A 24,305-nucleotide genomic window follows, 5' to 3' on the forward strand; every position below is an offset into this window, starting at 1 on the left:
TTTCTGAGTTTTAATAAAACAAACAAAAAAAAATATGTTTTGAAATAATGGAAGTTTCTATTTTTTTATATTTTTTAGTTGGTCCTGTTTGTTTTGTGTTTCAAAAATATTTATATTTTTTTTCAAACTTTATGTTTTTTCTGGTTATGAAAATATTGCTTTTTTTCAAACTACTTGTTGGAACACTATTTTTTTTTAGTCATTTGCTAGTCTTTCTTTTATAAACAAGAAAAATAATCTGTTTCACTACAGAAATCGGAAATTCATAACTAATTTCGAAATCGAAAAGTATTGTCGAAAATTCCACTACAATTTTTGGAAAATTTCCAGTCATTGTTGGAAGATTTCATTCTAAACCTATTTGTTTTTTTTTTTTTGTTTGTTGGAACTAATTATCACTACGGAAGGAATGAAGGTTTCACTATTAAAAAAATATTTTTCAAATTAAATTTTTTTTATTTCAGATTTCAGTTTCATATCGGCTTACACTAATAACTTACACTCAAAAATTATTTTCGCAAATAATTAAAAAATAATAAAATATTTGTAAATAAAATTCTTCATAAATTTAGGCAAACTTTGTGGCACAAGAGCTTTTGTTTACTTTGCTCTTGCAATTCGTAACGCCTGTTTCATTTGCTTTCTGTTTATTTTGTAAATTTTTGCAGCTGACGAATATTCGATAAGACGCCGACAAATATCAGACACAAGTACACACAACTTACATATGCAAACACTTAAGAATTACAACAGCAACAACAGCAAATCCGATAACAATTTTTAAGTCTCATAAACCGCTTAAAAGCGCTACAACAACAACAAGCGCAACAAATTGCTGACCATCCCGTTGTTTACGCGAAGCTGAGCAATGAATTGGCGGCTTTTATTTATTTTAGTCACCACATCATGGTGGGTTGGCGATGTATCATCACTGTCACTGGATCCAGGTGGGTGCCAAAGTTGAATGCATAATTTTTGCTTTTAATATTTATCAGTCAATATTTGTGCTTGCAACTTCCCTTCATTACCAAATATTTGGCATAGTTTTGGCGAAAATCGTTGCAATATTTAAGCATGCTGATAAATATTGTATATATACAAGTCTATAACATATGTTTATATACATTTTATGTCATATATATATATATTTTATATTTCACATTCAATCTTGCATCATTTAACATTTTTGAATCATTAAATTTAAATCTTTTCCACAGTGGCGTCCGCCGAATTGGAACAACACATCAAAAAGGGAGATTGTGTGATTTCAATGCGACACATACGGTAAGTTATGAAGGCTATTTGAGAGAAATACTTGTATAATAAAATAAGTGAGAAATATAAAATAGATTTTAAGAGTCTATAAATCGTATTAAATACTATTTACTATCTCTTTCTCAATGGAAATTGATTAGGCATTATCACTGTCATTCCCTCACTTATTTTTCCTCTCTAGCGCTCTCTATCTATATCTTTATTTCACTCATTCTAGCTCTATCCCTCTTTATCTGTATCTCTTTTCTCTCTCCTATTTAACTAACTCTACGCCTGTAAAGAAGAAGAAGAAGAAGCTTAAATTTCGCTCTCTGTGTATATATATTTTTCCTCCCATTGCTCTTTGCTATATCTGAGCCATAATTCAACAAGTTCTATTAAATTTTGTGTGTGGAATAAAATTTCCGCCGAAACCTTTAGAATGTTGGAAAAGGCCTTCGGTTATAATTCTTTGTCGCAAGCAAGTGTTCTTGATTGGTACAAATTATTCAAGAGGGAAGAGAACGCGTTTACGACGAACCACGTCCAAAGCAATAAAATCGTATAATGATCAACACGTCAATCAAATAAAGAAAATTGTGCTTAAAAATCAACGATTAACAGTTAGAGATCTTACAGACACCGTTGGCATAACGGAAGAATCGGTGGAAATCATTTTCAAAGAACATTTGGGCTTAAGAAAAGTAAAAGCATGATTGTTTCCAAAATTACTTAAATGTTCCAAAAATAGCGGCGCGTTAACGTCTGTGAAACCATGCTTTCCGACTACAGGATGTAATGAAACGTATTGTTAAAGGCAATGGGTCTTGGATCTATGCTTACGAATAGGAAATATACAATCAATCAGAACCGAATATCGTGGTCACGGTGATCTGAAGTTGAAAAACCATGTCAAAGCAGGTCAAAATCAAGGTTAATTGTCAGTGTTCTTCGATTATTTAGGCGTGGGCAACACAGAATTCCTTCCGGGAGGCCAAGCTGTCAACAAGGAATACTATTTGAGTGTCATGCCTCGTTTGGGCGAAGCTATTCGTACGAAGAGGCCGAAGTTTTGAACCGACTACTCTTGGTCTTTCCCTTCTCTCTTCCTCTGTTTGTTTGTGTTCTTCCCTTCCCTTCTTTATTACCGATATTTTCCTTCTGTAATTATTTCTATATTTTCCATACTCCTGTAGTCATTAGCAGTCCTACGATAGCAGAGTGGTTAAACAAAGAAATTCATAGAGCTTTTAGTAAGCTTTCTAATCTTTATGAGAATTCTGGAGCTTGTGAAATGGCAGAGTCATACTAATTATGATTGCACCAGAGATGGTAAGACTCCAGCGACTCATATCATCCAATGATGCACATGCACCAGTTGCCACTAATATCGAGTCCTCTTTGAGCCATATATTGAGTCCTATAGAGTCCTCATTGTGTTGTAGAGAGTAAGGGTTTATTCATAGTTCTAGTTTTTGCAGCTGAAAAGTTGCCGTTAGTGTTTCGAACAGTTGAGGAAGCTTCGAAACATAGATTTTGACTCTAAAGAGTGGAACAAACGGCACCCAAAAAGTGTTAATCTTGTTAAGTATCGTATCAAGTTAGTATTGAAACCTATTTTGTACGTTGATTCTAAAACAAATTTGGTTCACAATATTTTTTCTGTAAGGAGAACAAAAAAGTTATTGTACTACTGAGTATTAAAGAACAAGCAGTCGGAGAACAAATTATAACTTAGCAGTTTTAAGTTCTTAGGTTTCCAGGCGTTTGATCAAACCTTGAACTCGTACAATAAAAAAATGTCGTTCTTTTCTAATTTCATATCAATTATATATTCAATCTCATTTTCTCTCTCTTAATCCAATTCAACAGTCCCCGTCGCAAATTGCATATCTCCATCGAAGCACTTTTCATGATCGACTTCCCAACGTTGAAGCATAAATTCTCCTTTTTCCTGGATCGACGCGAGCAGCGTGTTACACTAGACATTAGTGCCAGCGGTGTAACGGAATCCTTACAATTCGTCATACCGAACATCAACGAGACGAGCACGATACGTTCGATGGCGCTGCACTTTCACAAAAATCGCATTGCGCTCCTAGTCGATTGCAAAGAGAGCGACGCACACGAGCTCGACATGAACCTATCGAAATTGTACATACAGATGGATGATCCGGTTATTAAGTTGGTAAGTCCGCTTTAAGTGCGTAATAAAATGTGGTAAAGAGAACGGAAGGTGTCATAAATTCGGAATTAGTCATAACTGTTAACTCAAGTAACTGTAAATTTTCATACTCTTTCACAGTTCCGCGAACGCAAATATCCCTTGCATTTTGATGGCAATTTGGAGCATGCGCTGCAGCGTGCCAACTGTCAGAAAGGTCTCAATCGGCGCGGCAATAGGCGCATGCTGAAGACGAAAGTCACCACAGAGCGTGGTAAGTAGGCGGTTAGTGTGGTTTGTAGCTGAAAACGCCGGAAAGTCGCGCAATAAATACTTTTTTATTGACATTATTTTGTTGTTGTTGTTGCTTTTTTTGTATTTATTGTTGCTCTTTACAATTGTTGTTGCTTTTTTCTAATTGTTGTTGGCTTTTCATTGCAGAGAAAAATAAAAAACGCGACGTGCGCAACTTCTACAACTCGGACAGCAGTTATGAGCGCTTCACCCAACGTCAATTGCCGTTAGATTTCGAACAACGCGGCGATATACCGATGATGCATGGCGATTGTGAAGGTAAACTATGGAAATTTTCACAGTTTGATCTTCAAAAATGTTTTTATTTTAATATTCCTTTTTCGTTGTGAAGGCTTGTTTTGATAATTAAAAGTTACTACACCTCATAGATGCCAATAGTTGTGCGGTCTTTAGTGTCATTTGTGTAAATCTTTATTTAATTACAGGTTTATTTCTAGTTTTTTTTTTCTTTTTTGTTGTTATTGTATGTTCACTTCCTGTATTTTCGCTTTCTACCTCTCCATCAATTTGTCTCAACTCATTTGCATATCTTGAGTGCAGCTCACATTCTTCTTTAAAACTGTCAATTCATTTAATAGACAAAGCCCACACTCGCTTTTGGCGTACAGTGTGAGAAAAAGCGCGAAGAAAGCCGGAATTACAATAACTCAGTGCATACAAAGAGATGTGGGAGCGGCTTTAATACTTTTATAACAAAGTTATGACCTGGTTTGTATAACCACCGAAAAAAGCTCAAAGGAACATGTCTGATAAGTAAAGAAAGTTTTCCAATTCTGGTTTTTATAAGCCCTTGTACTGCTTACATTAGCAAATTCTCGAAATCGAAGAAAAGCTCTAAGGATCATTTACATCTTAAGAGCTTTTTTAAGCTTTAACATCCCGATCCATTTGATAAACGGAAAACGCTCTTAGCGGTGAGTTGTAAGGAAAGCCTTTCAATACTGCTTTTTGTAAGATTCTATAAACCCTTTGTGCTACTTATGTAAGCAAATTTTCGAAGTCGACCTTAACATGCTCTAAGGATCAAATTTTCGAAATTGAACTACAAAAATCTTTAAGGAACATCCATAGTAAGCTGTGGAGAGCTTTTCTTAAGCTGTGCAATTAGATAAGCTTTACTAAATTCAACTGCAATGTTCTCCATATTTTGTTGTGAGTGAAAATATATTTAGATAAACAAATGGTATGTTTAGATAAATAAATTTTCTAGCATACAAAAAGCTTCAAGGCATATCTTTACCTTGCCTAACAGAGCTTCTTAAAATCTTAACGTTTAAAAGCTTCGAATGATATTGTCAAATGCTTAAAAGTGATTTTATTCAAGCTGTTAGTTTTGCACCCGAAAAGCTTTTCTTAGATGAATTTGAAAGTCAAGTTACCAAAAGCTTCCAAATATAGGTATTGAGCTTTCTTAGGGTTTCATTTCTAATAAAAGTTCGCGAGAACAAAATACTTTAAGGCATATCTTTACCTTGCCTAAAAAGCTTAAAAAGGCTTTAACGTACAAAAGCTCCAGTGATGTTGCTAATGAGCTTTAAGATGATTTTTTTTTTCAAGTTTTTAGCTTTGCATTCGGAAAGCTTTTTTTTGAAAGTCAACTTACAAAAAGCTTCTAAATAGCATAAATTATATGATATATTCATTTGCTTGTTACTTTGAAAGCTTTTCAACTTTTATCAAAGATCTGTTGATACGGCGCTGAGTACATCACGATTCTCCATTGGCTTCCAGGCAAATCTCACTCAGTTTCTTTTAACTCCACTGGACTTGCTAAGTATATAGCCCATAGAGTTAGAACTAACGAAGTTGTTAAAAAAGCTATATCTAGAAAAAAAGAGTTTTGTTGGAAATTAATCAGCTAATCGTTGGCGTAACTTTTTTTTTAGCAAACATCTATCAGAGAGCCCCCACAACTGCTGCTTTTGGTTTCGCCCATGACGGCTTCCCACAGTTCGGCGCGGCAGTGCAGCGTATTTAGCTACACACCACAATCAAGCAGGGTGACAAGCGCACTCGGGTGTATTCGGTAGTGTCAATCGACATTAGCGACGATATGGTAACCTCCATGGATTATCGAAATGTGCGAACTGGCAATTGCAGTGTACGAAATGGTTTGCAGTGCAAAATAAGCGTTGTGCGTCTCTTTGTTATGCCACACCGCTGTATTATTATTGTTGAATATTGTTGTTATTTTGCCTGCCGCTGCTACTATCATACCTTGCGCACAAATAGACCTTGCTTAGCCCACATGCAGCTGCGCATGCGCAGCAAACTCTCAGCAGTGCAAGCCCACCAACCAGTATTCGTACAGTAATAAACGCCTTAAATGACGGCAACAACATTGGCGGCGTTGCAAACGTATAATTTTTTTTTTTTTTTTTTTTTTTGCGCTTTGCACATAGTTACCCCTTACCGGTTATAGTGCCTCGTTTGTGAGCTTAGTCTGCAATCATTCTTTTTGTTATTTTTGCTACTATTGCTGTGTATGCAGCGCTGCTCTGACTTAATTTAGCTGCGCTTTAGCGGCACATCAGTTCTTATTAGCACACATACGGTCATTAAAATGGATACACTGGCTTTAAATTGCACTGGGGTTCAAGGTGCGAGTGATCCACCGATTTTAGATACTCAGAAAGTAATTATTGTTTAACCGCACAGCTTAAAAATAGGTCTCATATGCTTAATATTGATGTTCCTTAGAGCTTTTATGGCTCAGTTTTGAAAATTTGCTTACAGTAGTAGTACAAGGAGTTTATCGGAGTTTTAAAAGCTTTTCGCTCTGAAAGACAAAGCCTAAAGCTTTTTTTCGATCGATTTCGAAAATTTGTACAGTTATAAAAAACCGAATTGAAAAGCTTTCTTTATTGATCACATATGTGTCTCAGAGCTTTTTGCAGTATTTGAATAGTTCTGGATGACAAAGCTCAAAGAAGCGTTCTTAAGATGTGAATGATCCTCAGAGCTTGAGAGTATTAAAAAGCTTTCGTTACTTATTACAAGTGTTCCTTTGTGCTTTTATTTATGATATGTTCAATATGGTTGAGAACTTCCATAGGTTGAACACCTTGGTTGTAAATATTCTTAAGTCTGGCAAATGCAAGTTGTCGAAGCTATAAAAAAAAAACTTTTGCTCGACTGAAAATATCACCGAGATGCTTGAAAATCCGAAGCATACCTCAAAGTAATAAATTCAGCCGTCGGAAACTTCGTTCAAAACACCTAAAATCCATAGAAGCCTGAAAAAGATATTGATATTTGATATACAAAGAAGAGACCTCTCAAGCAAGAGAGTCGTACAAAATACGAAAAACCAGATCGACGAAGAAGTCCTATTCAAAAATGTAGATTAATAATAAGATACCCTAAACAAGAATAAAAACCACAAAAAGCATCTAGTAAAGACATTGTATTCGGACTATATAACTTTCAACAGTTAATGAGATAAAGTTAATATCTGCAAAAGTAACGTTTGAGCCGAAAGAAATTTTTAAAGAGAACGCTAGATGAATGTAGCCAAAAAATTTACTATTAAGTTTTGGGACCGTCGACAGTCTCTTCTACTGTCTTCTCCAGAGTATTGGGTTTCGTTGAATGAACGGATAATATTGGTCCTCGAAACTGTTCAGTAGAACTATCATTCCATTCCTAAACTTAGGCTTCTTAGTCTCTCAGTGCATTCCGTAAAAATGGCTAGGAATTATAGGTAACCACCCACAAATTATTTGAGTTGTCTAGCTCTACTAGTCAGTTTGACTTTGGCTAACTCTCTTCGGGGGACATTACTTGTTATCGATACTGAGAAAAAGTTAAGTTAAGCAATCCCCTGACATTACAAAGACGGTGGTAACTATTTCATTGCGTGTGTACATCATCGGAACCGTTGAGTAGAACTTCAGTTCATTCCCAAACTTATTAGTGTTGAGATGCTCACAAATCAAATACCACTAAACACATACCATAAATATGGCTTGAAAGTATAGATATCTGTTAACAGATAAACTGAGTTGATTAGCTCTACTAGGTAGTTTAACTTCGCCAACCTCTCTTCTAGTGGCATCACTTGATGTCGGCACTGTGAAAGAGTTAAATGAAGTCCTCCAGGTAATATTCCCATCATATTCCTACAGTTTCTTCTATCGAGTGCCTAAAAGGAATTTTTTATACTTCCGATCTGCTATTTGAACCTTACATTTACTTATATTTAGGCATTCCACAGACCAAACAAAGACAGTGGTAACTATTTCAATGACTGCATGTGTATATATACCTTAAACCATATGTTTTTGTGTCGTCTTAACACTCATTATTCTTATACGTTTTGCTGTTGTTTTTGTTTACTTGACTGTTTTTGTTTGTTTCACTCTTGATACTTTTCTTCTTAGACGCCCTCGCAAAATCCATCAGCGACTTAATGGCTTTGGTGAAACTGCTGCGCGAAGATATCGCCCACCAACGCGAAGAGATCGCCTACTTACGCAAACTGCTAGAGAACTGCGCTGGCTGCAAGGAGCCCACGGCCAGCAATAGTCTACGCATCGAGCCGACTTGTCGCACTGCAAATCCATGTTATCCTGGTGAGTAGCCATTAGATTCAAATGCCAAATTTAATTTAGCTGATTACAACGCCTGCAAATCGCTACATTAGCTTTGTTGAACCCAAAAAGCCTATTCTGGTCGAACGCTTCTTTGATGGTCTAAGCAAATAATTAGCCGTTTGCAGCGCGCACACAAGCGCTCGACTTGACCGTTTTTATCGCAGTTACTCGCTTTATTGTCACTCGGTTTTTTCCTTTATTGCTCGCTCTCACTTAATTTATTGTTACTATATATTTTTTGTTTACTTTCTTCTTGTCCGCTTTTGTTGCAGGTGTCGACTGCTTTGAGACAATGGCGGGCCTGAGGTGCGGCCGCTGTCCGGCCGGCATGGTTGGTGACGGCAAGATCTGTAAGCCAGGCGTTACGTGCGCGGAGCGGCCTTGCTATGTGTAAGTGTCACCAGAGTCTTCGTATTTTTACGAGCTGTTTTTATTGCACCATTTCTACTACAACCACATACATATTTATATGCATACAAGAGTTAAAATTTGCTTGAATTTTCGTTTTACGACGCAAACGCAAATATTTTGATGTGCGCATGCGCAATTCATTCGCACCCTTTTCGTGGCGAATTTAAATGCGTTCAATTAGCGTTAGGTTTTTATAACTGTTTTTAAGTTGGAGGAAATTTCTCAAGCAGAAAGCAGCTTTGAAGAGTTATCGATTCATACTCGAGTGAAGTCTCTTTAAAGTAGTGCTAAGAGCAGCATTATCAGTATCACAAACCCCATGAGTCCCCAGACTGTTGTTTCTATAATATAAATTGATATATAGTATATTTTGTTTAACGGAATATGAAAATGTTTGAAGAATTGCACGGTTGTGGTCTTTCACCTCCAAAATTAACAATAAGTTTATAAGACCGCGCCTATGCGATATTTCAAAGGTAGCCAGATCCTTCACCACCTGGCCTTAGCAGCGTAGTGGAGGTCTTCCTCTTCCTTTGTTTCCCCCATACGGACGATATGATCTAGCCAGCATAGACATTGTCTCTTAGTTCGCTGAACCAACTCAATGCCGTGGGATAACTCGTAAAGCTCATCGTTCCATCAAATGCGATATTCGCCGTGGCCAACGCGCAAAGGACCATAAATCTTTCGCAGAACTTTTCTCGAAAACTCGCAACGTCGACTCATCAGTTGTTGTCATCGGCCATGCCTTTGCTCCATATAGCAGGACGGGAATTATGAGCGACTTGTAAAGTGTGGTATTTCTTCGTCGAGAGAGGACTTTACGTCTTAGTTGCCTACTCAGTCCGCAGTAGTAACTGTTGGAAATATCTCTTCTTCGTTGGATTTTGAGGCTGTCATTATTGCTGGTGGATCCAAGATAGGCGCGGTTATTACGGACAACGATACAGATGTCAATGACGTGTGGCAGCAATTGTGCACTCTTGTAGAAGCCGGTACCTTCTCTATTCAGCTCTGCAGCTCGAATTATTTTCTCTAGCAGTAGCAGTCAGTTTACATAGACGTATTAGTTTTGCGGGTGAAAGCAGCTCGGAAATCGACAAAGAGGTGGCGCGTGTCGATCTTCCTTTCACGGTTTTTTTTTTTCAAGATTTGGCACATGGTGAATATCTCATCGATTTTTGAATTTCCAGATCCAAAGCCACACCGATAAGGTCCAATAATTTTTTTTTTTTTTTTTTTTATTTATTTTTTTTTTTTTTTTTTTTTTTTTTTTTTTTTTTTTTTTTTTTATTTTTTTTTTTTTTTTGACGGTGGGTTGTAATCTTTGACACATTACGCTCGCTAGAATCATATATGCGATGTTGAGAGGCTTAGCGCAGGTTAGTTAGCGCAGATTATGTTGTGTAGCTCGGTTGACATTGGCATCGCCCCTTTGTTGTTTTTCAGACGGGTGATTGCTATTCGAACTTCTTCATGATTGGGCAATGAAACGTCTGCTCCATCGTCATGAATTGGAGAATCAGGCTCGCCTTCTTCTGACTTTGTACTTTCACTGCCATTCAGCAGGCTAGAGAAGTGTTCATTCCATAATTTTAGTATTCATCAGTCGCTAGATCATCTCTAGGGGTTATACAAGAGTATGCTCCGGTCTTGAAACCTTCTGTTACTCGCATCATCTTTACGTAGAATTACTTATCCGAGGCTGTTGTTTCCTTTTTGTTTCTTGTTTTTTTTTTTTACGTGGCGGGTCCCAAACCCTGCACAAAACCTTTGGGGGATGCTTCGACTTCTCACTTTAACTTGCCTTCAAATGCTTGTTTTTTGGCTACCCAGAGGGTACTTCGTCTAAGATAGGAGGTCGTGAGCCGCTTGAGCGATATGTAAAAGAATCGTTTCTGCCCACTCATAAGTGCATAGCGCTCAGAGGACTTTCCTCATTTGCGTGAACTTCTACATATGGCTCCATCTTCATATAGCTCCCATACAACCGATTCTTCAGTTATTAAATATTGTGCTACAACTTCTATAGTTCAGCAGTTAGGAACTTGTAATTTTGTTATATTTTTATTTATCGCAATTAGATGAGCCAACCAAAAAATTTACGAAATACGAACACGACAACATTTCGATCGATTTTCTCATACTTGTAAGAGATTTTTTGCCTAAACTACCATAACTTCACTTAGCGGCAGCGAATTGCCAAGCCGAATTCTTTTGCCCTGCCATTTACATACCAGCGGATTATCCCAGTTCAGGTGCTAACTAACCGAAACCAGTTTAAATTGTCTGCACAACTTTATGAGCGCACACCTTTTTATCGCCAACTTGCGTATGAATCACGTGGCAGCGAAACGGCGCAGAGCCTTGAGTCCACTTTTTGATGCGATTACAAAAGGCAGATGCGCGTAAATGCATATGTGTGTGTATGAATGCGTGGATGTATGTATGTATGCACTTATGCATTGTATGCTTTTTATGCGAGATCGTAGCTACCAGCTTAATGCATCCCTAATAAAAAGGATCGATAAGCCGCGAGAGTGTTGATTGTTGAACGACGCTGTAAGCAGGTTGTAAATTGCTGTGAAATTAATTTACTTGCCGGTGGAAGGTGTTTTTGATGTCCGCAGGCCATGAAACAACAAGCGGTCTGCAGCGCAACAGCAACAACAATAAAGCTGGGAAGATATGGCGTTTTTATCCGTTTCGCGCTTGCGTATTTCATGGCAATGAATTGAGCAATCAATGTGCGGGATGTGAGTAGGGCGTAGGGGGTGCGGCGGGCGTGAGTCTGGCCGATTTGCATATTGCATGCACTTGCCACATAAGTTGCAACATTTTATTAGTGCCACACTTAGTCGATGAGATAAAATGGTTGGTGTTGTTGTTGTTTTTATTATTTTTAGTTTGGTTTTTTATTGTTTTCCGCTTCCACGCGCCTCATTTAATTGATTTACTGCGGCAATCGAGGCTGTGCGACGCCCGAAAGCTTTTAGTATACATTTCGCTTCACTATCGTTGTTCTTTTTTTTTTTTTAATGTATTTAAAATACAAAAGAAATTATCAGCGCCTCTTTGACGTTGCTGGCTGGCGTCCGGTCACATATCACCGTTAATGCTTGTTGACATTTACGACGCTGTTGGGCCAATAGTGCAATGGCGACAACAAAAATAACAACATAAGACAGTAAGTGCAGTAAAGTGGCGTATGTGTTTATGTGCGCTAACAATTTGTTGGTGGCCAAGATTTTATGCAAATCAATTGAGGTTGGGTTAACGATACAAAATGCGATTGCCGCACAAGCGTTAACAGCGCATACTTGCGGTCGCCGCGATCCGCCTAAACACACACACATACACACTTGTAGCGCACACCTGCACACCTACAAGCAGTTAACGCGCCTCGGAACCAAGCTCGCTTTTATTAGAGCGCAACTACTCGGCGCTTACCGGTTTATGTTGTTGCTGTTGTTGTTGTTGCTTTCTGATATCAATTGGTTGCATCTTCATTAAGTACCAACACTGTCTGTTGGCTGCAGCCAACTGATAACACGCAACTTGAAATTTATGTACAAACAAACGCATATATAAGCCGCGACACGCTTAGGCTAGGCACACAGTGGAGCAGAGCGCAACGTGAAAAGGAGACAACGGTAACTTTGCCTGCAACGAGGCTGTAATACTCTTCACAAAAAAAAAAAAAAAAAAATGCATACAAAAATTGATTTTGGTAGACCAGATTGTATGGCAGCTATGTGCTATAGTGGTCCGATCTGAACAGTTTCTTAAAATATTGTACCGTTACTTTGAACAATAATTCATGCCAAATTTTGTGAAGATAACTCGTCTAATAAAAAACTTTTCCATACCAGAACTTGATTTTGTTCATACAGTTTGTATGACAGCTATATGTTATAGGCCTTCGATCAGAACGATTTGTTAGAATATTGTACCGTTACTTTGCAAAATAATTTATGCAAAATTTTGGGAGGATAGCTCGCCAAATAAAAAAGTTTTCCATACAAAAACTTGATTTTTAGCGTACAGTTTGTATGGCAGCTATATGCTATAGTGGTCCGATATCGGCGATTCAAACAAATAATTAGCTTCTTGAAAATAAAAATACATGTACAAAATTTCAGATCAATAAATCAAAAATTAAGTTGCGTACCGCTTTAGTATGCACCTAACCTTAATCTTTTGCGCAATCTACCTGCTCAACTGATTGGCTAACTACTTTCTAACCACAAACCAACTATCCACACTTGTTGTGGTCTCTTCCGTTAGTACTTCGCCACTCTCCTATCCACCAATATGGCGTTAGGGCCGCCAACATATGTACCTTGTGTCGCCACAAATGTGACTACTTTGAATTGATGTAATTTTTTCTCGTGCCACGCCTTCAATTGTGGTTTCACATTACCGCACGCTACAGCCGCCATAAAAAAAAGTAAGAGAAGCAAAGCCATAACAATAACAAAAATGACGCGCTGTAGAAGGTATGCCACACTTAAAGTACCACTGACTGACTGTCTGTCTGCTGGAGTGCCTATGAATTTGTTGACTTTTATTGCGCTCATCGTAATTTATGCGTAAATACGGTACGGGCGACCGAGAGAAGCCAATCCAGTTACTTAGTACCGTAGTAAACGTATGGCGCATATAAATCTTGCAACTAACTGTACAACATATACGCCCTCTAATTTTCATGCCACAGCGTCGTAAAATTAGAAAAGTAAACCAGCTGATTTGCACTTAGTTTGCGGTGCAAGGAAAACGTAACGGCGGATTACTGCAACAAAGAAGCAGCCGTCTCCTGAGCCAGAGAGTATAATTTTCAAGTGACATCACTACTACTGCGTATTCTACTTTGGCAGTGCAAATATTAGCTACTTATTGATTGCAAGTTAAAGGGATTGGTGATTTAGCAATGCGCCCTATCTTGTAAAGGCCGATATTTTGCCACAACGGATCATAATTATTTCTACTGAAAACATCAAGTCGTTTCGCAAGTTACCGGTATTACGGAACTCTAAGCAAAGCTGAGTTTTTTTCCACTTTCCAAAAGCAATTTGAAGCTTTTATCTTAGGACAACTAAGTACTTGATCGTAAGCTGTAATAATTGGACTATTCGGATCCATTCCAATGAAATAAAAACCATATGAATTTAGTTTCATAGAGCTTTTTCTTCCATCGCACTCGATGTTCACATTCGTTTATATTACCAGCTAGGTATCGTGGATACTTTCATAGTCTCAGATAACAGCTTCGCAAAGATCGAAATATCTTTTCAAAGATCTCAAAATATTATTCTGCGCTTTGGAGACATTTTGCATGGATTTCAAGAGAACGATGATGTCTCTCTAAGTAATCACCCTCGATAACCGGTATTTTATTAACTTTCGCAACATTTACGACCTCTACCTATTGACTCAGACGTGCTGCAACTCTTTGAACTTAGTACCATTCATACTTAAAATATGATTTTTCATAGATTTCTGGGTAGAAGACATGCAATATTCTGATAAAGTCGGATATTTTCACAAGGGAATCGCTCATTAGCTCTGCTTTCTCCAGGTTGGACAAAGAAGCGAATTAAAAGTCAGCGGCTATGTCGGCTAAGCCGAATGAAAACACGATCATTCATTCGAACGACATGACTTAGCTTTGAAAGTATTTGACGCACTATCCGGCAGGGGAAGTAGAGCAAGAGCAAGACATCCACTCCATTGGAAAGACTAGGTGAAATAGAATCTGGTTGCACTTGGAACCTCCATGTGAAAATGCTCTAGATTTTAACCCCGGCATTGGAAATTAATATTTTGATCCCCAAGACTGATTCCATAAGTTCATATTAAGAGAATTTCTACAATAGTGCTCATCCTGATTGACTGAAACTCATGATTATTTATATATTTGAATGACTTTCAGACTTTCTGTCAAAGTATACCACAACAGTAATGATTATTAACTGATTATCTGTGTAGGGGTTCTTAAGCTACTCTATAGAGATTACTGGCAAATGGCTGAAGCAGCTGTCAAACAGAATATCTCTGCTTGATCCCTTCCAATAAAGTATGAATACTGACGAACCTTTTACTTAAAAATAACCCTGGATCTATATGAAGCTGCGCTCACTGGGTTCTTACGGTCACGATAAGTTTTTGAGGAGAGAATGTGCTGACATTTCAACGGCACTATCGACGCTTGAAAAAGACTTTCAGATCAAAGAAATATCGAGTAAAAAAGGCATTTAATATATCAAAAGAAGTTTACTTGACTAAAATGGCAAAAATAAACTTACGGAACATCGGAAGACGCTTAATACTGGCCAACGCTATAAAAATGCTCCGTCCATGAATAAAGGCAGAATCTCCGGCAATAATAAATGGACATAAAAGCCTAACTTTTTCGCGGAATCTTTTGTCTCACTTCAACATTTTCTTACAATGTAATTTGACAACGAAACTAAAAAAATTAACCCCATCCAATTGATCTTAAGGCATTAAGTGCAAAATACACTTTTTCGGAGATCTTACATCTTCAATTTGCCACTTGTATGCCGTCACCTCTGTAACCCATGACTGCAAATGGTCCGCCTAAGTGGCCAAATGTGTTAAGTGGCTGAATGACTCTGCGCTGTCGCTCTACCTCTCGTGGTGTCCGTCCGCATGCTGACCACGCCGCGTCACACAACCGTCCACATATAATACTACACACCTTCCTACTTAACCAAGTGTGTTTGCCTATTTGTTGGCTCGTGGTACATATCGCATGCACAATTCACTTCGGCTTGGGCACAACAACCGTGCCTACATATCGGTGCATTTCGTTGCAATTACCTCAGTCATTTCGTCATTTGTTTGGTTGTCCGTGCTATTGTACATTTATCGCCTGCAGCATTGCGTAGGTGTTTATACTTTGGGTCGATGTCTCGAGCTACCAAATACCGTAGCGGTCACTAATGCTAAGTTGCGTAGTGTGTAAAATTCGTATTTGCCGGCTGCTTGAGTTTATTTAGCATTTCCGAAGCACGAATAGTAGTTCCAAACAGTAAAAGGGGAGGATATAAGCTGATGTACTGGAACCGATCGTTAAATGATGGACAACAAATTTTAGCACTAGGATTTTTGACACAACAGTAGTATAGGGTGCAGCAAATATATACGTACGTATATATCGATATATACTAGAGGCAACTTCGGTTGGTTTCTTTTATTTCATAGCTTGAAGGAAAATATGCTCCATTACCACCTTAAGCTAGACAACATTGCAATTTTATTGTTCTACTCTTTAGCTATTGAAGTCTGCAACTTCTAACTGATTTGTATCACGGAAGATTTGGAACATACAGATGATTGAGATTTTGTCTTCTGAATAAATATGTCCATTAATTAACCAACATCCTCGGATGTACTTGACTGTAGGCTAGATTAATTTAGATCGTATGACTGATGCTCGCACCAAAAGTAACGTAGGATCCAACTTGGAAAGCTGTGAACGCTGGCCCTTAGTGATATCAAAGCTAATAGATATGGATCACCGACCCTTATAACTAGATCGACAAAGCGTGAATCTACTGTAATTTTATTAAAGCGTTTAAAATTAATCACCGATAGTGTGCCTGCTGAAATGTTTCAACCTCAGTCTTGCAAAAGCTGAACAGTTGAGAAGAAAATGTTTAGACAATTTCGTATCGCCATCTTTCATACAGCTTTTACAATATGAGACTTAATCGGAAAGAACCCGTTTTTATATCTCATCAAGAATGGCCAGACAGTGATCGTACTTAAACAAAGGAAACACCCGAACAATGTTGATATGCGAAACCCTTTTTGATCCATACATAGTCGTACTGAGTACCACAATAGACCGGCGTTACTAGCTCCCCACGTGAGTTTATTCGTGGCCTCACGAGAAATCAGTCTATTTACCTAACCTAATCTAACCCATGAGAAAGGAGCCAACAAACAAAAATATAATAAATTCCAAAAATCTCAACCACTATAGAGAAAAGAAAGACATGTGTCTAATTTTAAAATAGCACGTGAACTCAAAGACCAAAGACCTCTCTCGACGAACGAAGACCAAATTCTGCAAGTCACTTATCGTCCCCGACCAACTATGTAGTATATGCTGCAAAGGCATGGACGATAACAAAATCTGTTAAGTTGGTGTTACCGAAAGGTTCTGCAGAATATTTGTGGTTCCTTGGCCATTTCCAACCGCATTAATACCGCAATCGATGGAAGGATGAGCTGTATGAAATATACGATGCGACATTGACATAGTTTAGCGAATTGATAGACAGCGGCTACGTTGGCTAGACATGGCCGATTGGCTGAAATCACTCCAGTTTTGAGAGTATTAGGATCAGTACCCGCCGGGGAAAGCAGAGGAAGACCTCTTACTCTCGGTCTCTCACTCATCTCACTTTAACTCCGGTAAAGTCAACTACTTGTTTTTCTCAGTCTCTAATCTAAAATCGTGAGACTTGACTTTTGCCGAAGCTTAAACGCCAGTGCGCACTCCCTTTTCCGTTAACATCTATATATGTATATATATATACATATACTTGTTTATATGAAAGTTTTTATGCCAGCTTGTCTGTATGCTTCCAGCGTTACAGGCATTTCATATGCGCAACAAAATTGTGTAGGTGAACTTGTTTACCAACAGATCATATTGTGATATGCATCAGTGAAAACACGGGACTTCAACGGCTGGCGCTTGATGCATGTAAAAGCGCTTTTTTATAAACTCAGCACAAGCATTATTGTAAACATATGTAGCAATGTATGCATATGCAACAAACAACACGATTAATTGCTCAATTAAAACCAGTACATTTTTACCGCTCTATAGAATATATAAGTTGGGTTAAATATTGTTAACAGTTTTATGGGAATTTTTACCCCAGAGGAGTACTAGCGCTGATCGGAAATTATGATTTTTATATTAACGGTGTTTAGTGTTGTTGATCTGTGGCTTATTTTACAATCAATTTGACTTGAAGGCTTAAATTCCCAGTTAACTGAATTAGACTGAGTCTCAAGATGATCAAAGCAGCTCTACAATGAACGTGATCAGATAAAAAATTTAAAGAGTTTGGATAATTATTGAATGAAGTTTTCAATATCTTTTGATTTACCTTTGTTTTGGGAGAAAAGAACTTAGAATGCGATGGCAATGCGCTTACTTTGTTCTTTCTTTAATTTGTGTTCTTCTTCACCAAATTTCGAATCTTTTCAAGGTCAACAGTTCAAACTCAGCCTCACTGGTATACATTCACATATACATACATCCTTGTATAAGTGCAATTACTCTGCAAGCTGATCGTAATATATTTAGACTGCGCGCACAGTTTCCCACGTTGCTTCACATGTTTCTTTCTTCATTTTTGGGTTATTCTTTGCGGCATATCAAAAGCGCTTAGCATTAACGCCTTCAACCCACGCGCTATTTTGATATATGCATATGCATTCGGTTATTTTCATATAATCATAATCACTTTTTCTATAGTCTTTCGTTATTTTATTTCGCTATTGTATGAAATCCTTTGTTTAGCTTTTGCCAAAGTAGTCCTCTTCTCTACAGCTTTGTATCTTTTCGTTGCGCCTGCGGCTTATTGGTTACACACAGCCTACTTGCATTTTTAATAAACACGATTTACACATTGCCATTAATGAAATTCCAATTATCTGCGCTGAGCTGAAGGATGCCATAAATTTCGCGCATGTGTGTTAGACACTGGGGTAAATTTGTAGATAATTTGGAGAAAAAAATTATACCAAATTTATGTCAAAAGTTTATACTACATATTTCTTTATTAATTTATGCCAAAAAGTACTTCAACTATACTGAAAAAGATTTTATACCAGTTGTAATAAAATTATACCAGATATATTTTCATAAATATATGTATTCCAAAAATATTTATAATTTTCAAATTTTTAATTTTCACAAATGCATGCAAAAAAGGATAAGCCTACTTTAAACAAAATATCACGAAGTTTATACCAGTAGTAAAAATTTTTATACCAGATGAAGATTGAAGAATGCGATAACTTTTGCGTATATGTGTTAGACACGGTGGAAAATTTATTACAAACTTTAAGACGAAGGTATACAAAATTTATGTCAAAAGTTTATACCAAATATTTTTTACTAATTTATGCTAAAAAGTAATAGCATACTTCAACTAAATTGAAAATAATATATACTAGTAGTAAAAAAAATTATACCAGCTATATTTTCTGACCAATATATTTCAAAAACTAATACCAACAACGTGGTAATTTTTAATATTCAAATATGGATGCCAAAACGCATTATAATATTTTAACTATAATGATTATTTACAAAATTTATACCAGTAGTAAAAAAAAATTATAGCAGATGTAGGCGGAGGGATACAATAATTTTCGCACATGTGCGTTATAAACTTTGGTAAATTTCTAACTAAATTGAAAAAAATATATATACCAAATTTATGCCAAAAGTTTATACCAAATAATTTTCAAAAAATGTACATATACCAAAAATAATTTACGTATATTAATTAAAAGTTTACAAAAATTATACCACTAGTATAAAAACATCTATACCAGATGTAGGCTGAATAATGCAAAGATTTCGGTAAACTTGTGTCTAAATTTAAAAAAAAAATTAAAACAAATTTATACCAAAAGTTTAGACCTAATATTTTTTATTAAAAAAGATTATAGCGTAGTTCAAAAATCCTTACAAAAATTTAAACTAGTAGTAAAGAATTTGTATGCTAGATTAATTTCTACCAATACATTCCAAAAATTTATACCAAAAGAGTGGTTGTTACTTCGAAATAATTTCCGCATTATTATGCCAAAGGTAATTGCAAACAAAGATAAATTTTCACAAAATTTATACCAGTAATAAATACATTTATACCAGATTTATTTTTGCCAATTATTCCACAATTTATTGCAAAAACATGGTGGCTTATGCAAAACAATTTTTACAAATGTTTGCCAAAACCTAGTACTGGTATAATTCTCTTATATATTTGGTATAAAATTTTTATACCAGATATAATTTTACAAATGTATATATTTTCCAATAATTTATAACAAAAAAGTGGACCGAAAGCAAAACGTATAGCAGACGCGCAAGAAATTTTAAGAAGGTTTATATCAAATCTAATAAATTTTTGAATATTAATAGCATATATTTGTACCAAAATCAAACTACACACAATTTAGTTACAACTTCTAAAATTATGTTAAAATCTTATTTTTAGTTAAATTTTCGATGGACTATTCTTACAATGTATATGTACATATGTACATATTCAACTTATACCAGACTTTCAATACTTTTATACCAAATTTTTATTTCATTTGAGAAATTCATTACATAAATTATAATCAACTCGAACAGTACTGTGTATGAACTTCATGGTAAACATTTTTACTAGGCTAACGGCCAGTTTTTGACGAGAATTTTGTACCACATCCAATACTTGTCCAATATAGTAAGGAAGAAATATTTCATTTTGGAATTGGCTTTGTAAGACTTATACGTAATCAATTGATCTTGTGAATGTGCTATGAAGGAAGAGTTCATAGAGGCGCTTAACATATTTCAAATTTGGTCGATAAGGTTAATAGGCACGAATTTTATTTCGGATTTGCGTTTGTTAGACTAATAAAATTGTGAAAATGGAGTAGAGTTTTCACATTGCCGAATTATAAGAGAAAAGTTCGAAAAGGTGGCAACTCTATAATAAGAAGCTGGCTGAGAATATATATTGTAGACAGAAGACTTTACAAATTTAAAGAGTTTAAAAGTATTAATTTGCGATATTTAATTATTGACAAAGGCTACTTTGTAAAAGGAGGGTCCTTTCCGATCCAAATCCTCAATTAAGCAGAGAACATCTCATTTTGTGTATATTTTTGTAATACCAATAGATTATTAAACATTCCATGGCAATGGTAGAGTACTTATATAACCCAATTATAATACATTAGTCTTTAAAGACGGCAACTCTATAGCAATAAATTCTTTAAACGAAAGATTTAAGTAAGTTAATCGGCTTAAAAAGGTTGTTTTAGGACAATGTGTCTCGAAAAATTATATTTCTTAAATGCAAAGTCTAGCGAGGTGGCAACATTGAACTCAAAATTGCAGTATTTTTGCACAAACATTTACGAGCTCATCTAAGCTGTCTAACTCATACAAACTGTTTACTATTTCTTAACATTACTCTTCTTTGGCACCCCTCTGCCACCGCTAGTACGCTGCCGCTTACATTGTTCGTTCGCTTTATGAAAGTTAATTTCCTTTTCTTCTAATTCTTCGTGGCCTTTTGCTGCATCCACCCAGTATTCACACGTGTGTGAAATATGCGAAGTTCATGTGAAAATCACCTTTCAGCTTATTGTGTCTGTCATAAGCGCTGGCGTGCAGCTAACGCGCGACTGCCAAGATCATTTATAATGCCAGCCAATATACCTATTGTGTTGTTATTATTTTTATTGTTGTTGTTACTGTTGTGCTGTCAAACCTGCTAACACACGGAAAATGAATATATAGTGATTGCATGTATGTGTATAAGAATGTGTGTGTGTGTGTTTTTTTGTATGCATATGCTTGAAACCATCAAGTGCTCTGCGCTGCCACTTTATTTTGTTATTATTGTTTTTGTGCAGCGCTACAAAATTCTTATTTACACTTTGCTTTTGTTTATTATTTATTGTTATTATTGTTGTTGTTACTGTGCTGTTGCAGAGGCGTTCAGTGTCACGATACATTGAACGGTGCGCAGTGTGATGCCTGTCCCATTGGCTATGAAGGTGATGGACGTACTTGCAGCAAGCATAATCCCTGTGTGGATGGACCATGTCCCTCGGGTGAGTATCAAATATTTTTTGTTGTTATGTGTTTTTTTTGTTTTGCGCGATGGTTGTTGTGGTTGCACATTGCTTCAACGTTCCTTCGACCGTCTGTCAATCGATGATTTATGATATTGGCGAATTCTTTTCAAAATGTAATAATTTGTGTTGACGGCGTGCGAGCGTCCGAGCGCTTAACACCCAAGGCGCGTTCCTTTTTCCGCTCATAAAACGGGTGTTAATTGATTTTTTATTTTCGCAAAATTAGCAGTTGCTCAGTATTTTATGAGGTTATCTCAAGCGCAAGAGCCACACATATACAATGTGAGGCTCTTCTATACTCACACATACACATATACACATATGTTTGCCTGCCAGCACAGTCACTTTCGTTTATTTCGCTCACCATTTGCAACTTTAAGCACTAATTTATGTCTTTTTTCTCTTCTTTATTTTGTTGTTGTCACGCAGGTAACTTTATAGTGCCCATCCAAAGCGTTCAACAATATCAGCGCGAAACGAAATATATGCGAAAGTATTCAACAAAGCACGCATAAATAGCGTGGCAATTACTAAAAACGCCAATATTATTGGAATTGTGGCAAAGCAGCCGTTGTTGTAGACAGGCAGATGTGCAGGCAACCAATTAACACAGAAAATGGAAATTGTGTATTTTATTAGTATCGATTATTTTTAGCATTTAATGTTGTTTAAAATTGTATTTATAACTGTAAATTATGTGAATTTTAATAAAAGCAATCTATTTTACTTTAAATAGTTACGCATTTAATTAAGAATACGCGGTCACAGGCTTCCGCTACCACAATTTATGCATATTTCCATTTTCTGTCTTGATTCGTTGTATTGTCTGGTTGTATTAGACACCATAAGTTCCACATTTTGTTAAAAATTAATATATCTGAACAATAGGTTATATGAGAGCTATATCTTATATAATATGCAGTACTTGCCTGCTAGGAATTTTGGTAAGATGTCGCTCTTACCTACTGCGGTGATAGAATACTGCCCTCGGCAGCAATTTTTAGTGCTAATCTGTTCCGCGTTGGCCGTACATCATAATCAGAATCATATAGACCGACTTTAATGGGCGCAACGTTTATGTACGTTTGGTATTAATCGCTGTATTGTTCCCTCGTCACTTTGTTGCCTCCCTTTCATGGGTAGGTTGTCCCTCGGTGCAACCCTGGTGGATTATTAAAAGGCGACGTCTTTTCTTCTATTTGCTCATTGGACTTGTGAGGCGTTTTAAGGAGTCTATCGTATTACTATTCGCAGTTAACCTACTTAGGATAGACTGTCCACTAATCACCAGCTATGACTCCGTAAGTAGTCTGAGCTCAGCCTTACTCTAGTCAATTTTGATATATTTTACTATTAACCTAGAAATTCATACAGGGTTTTCCACAAAAAGTGAAAGTCTTTTCATAAAAACACACATTAATTGTTAATTAAAATTTAAAGAAAAAAAGCGCAAAAACTTCAAATTTAATTGGGAATATTTATTATGATATTATATGCCGATTAACGCTTTCAAATGTTGGCCGCGGCTACATATCAGATGACTCATTGGAGCATATCGACTGATAACTGGCAAATGACATGTGTTATGTTTTGTTCCGCTCGATGGAATTTTCTCCATACACTTTAGACTTTACACATCCCTACAGGAAAAAGTTTAATGGTGTGATGTCACACGATCTTGGTGGCCAATCGACAAAATATAAAATTATCAGCTCACTCTCAATAAATTCATTGATTGATGGGATGTGCAGAAAGAGGCGCCGTCATGTTGTAACCAAATGTTGCTTCATTTTCAGGCATCAAATAGTCAGTTTTCAGTGCCCGATAACGGACGCCATTGACGGTTCACGCTATCATTTTTGAAGGAATATGGTTCGATGATTCCATCACTTGAAATGTCAGTTTTTGAATGTCTTCAGGTGGTTCTTCTCATTGAGGCAGAAATGGACATGATCGTTGAACTAAATTTGAAAACGTCGGAGTTTATTGGAGCTCCTAGAGCGGAGCGACTTCAGTTCTTGCACAATCTGCATTTTGTAAGCTTTTAATGCGCCAATTCCAATCATAGGTTGGTTCCGTTGGTTCTTCACTGCGTGCTGGAGATGGTATATACGGTAGAATATTATCCATTACGGACGAGTTCGATGAACTCCATTTTCGAGTACTTTTTCCACTACATCTAGTCGTACCAATAGTGACTTTTTAATGCGTGTGGAAAGTCTGGTTTATTGCTTAAGGCCATGACTATGTTGTTAAATCGAAACTTCTTTGGAGGCTATTCAATGCCACTATTATTTGAAATATTGAAATGCCCTCCCATAGCTATTGTAAACCGAGTTGCTGGTGAGAGCATTAGTGCAAATCGAGTAGAAATTCGTTCGGCTGACTAATGTGATTGCAGCTCCTTGATGTCAAACCTTTCTTGTTTTTGTTGACGCACGTTTTTTTGCTGCACAGAGATGGGAGCGTATCTTGGCTGCAAGATTATAGTGGTTCGAGTCAATACTATGGCTACGGAGCATGCGTAATAAAACACTGGATACTTGTCTTCCGTTTTGATTGGCTGGTGGATTTTGTATCCGGAAACAGACTGGTAGCTTGATGATTTCGCCTAAGCTGGATTCTAGTAATATAGATAACCATATTTT

General features: G+C 36.7%; 1 protein-coding gene across 5 annotated transcripts in view; it reads left to right on the forward strand.

Annotated features, from left to right (window-relative positions):
- The window catches only part of LOC108966577 (cartilage oligomeric matrix protein-like), a 43,202-nt gene that overhangs the window by 15,676 nt on the left and 3,221 nt on the right, over window positions 1-24,305 (forward strand). For 4 of the 5 annotated variants that reach the window (XM_018929565.1, XM_018929567.1, XM_018929566.1 and 1 more), the window contains 8 exons: window positions 669-947; window positions 1,218-1,284; window positions 3,127-3,442; window positions 3,560-3,692; window positions 3,860-3,991; window positions 8,116-8,307; window positions 8,601-8,718; window positions 21,512-21,633. In XM_018929565.1, the coding sequence (XP_018785110.1) occupies window positions 869-947; window positions 1,218-1,284; window positions 3,127-3,442; window positions 3,560-3,692; window positions 3,860-3,991; window positions 8,116-8,307; window positions 8,601-8,718; window positions 21,512-21,633 (1,159 nt within the window). In that variant the 5' untranslated portion in view covers window positions 669-868. Of the gene's footprint in view, window positions 1-668; window positions 948-1,217; window positions 1,285-3,126; window positions 3,443-3,559; window positions 3,693-3,859; window positions 3,992-8,115; window positions 8,308-8,600; window positions 8,719-21,511; window positions 21,634-22,086; window positions 22,213-24,305 lie in introns of those variants that run through there. The other variant, XM_018929569.1, reaches the window with a different exon arrangement.

This window comes from Bactrocera latifrons, unplaced genomic scaffold (genome assembly GCF_001853355.1).
Source record: "Bactrocera latifrons isolate USDA-ARS-PBARC rearing strain unplaced genomic scaffold, ASM185335v1 scaffold_164, whole genome shotgun sequence".
NCBI lineage: Eukaryota > Metazoa > Arthropoda > Insecta > Diptera > Tephritidae > Bactrocera > Bactrocera latifrons.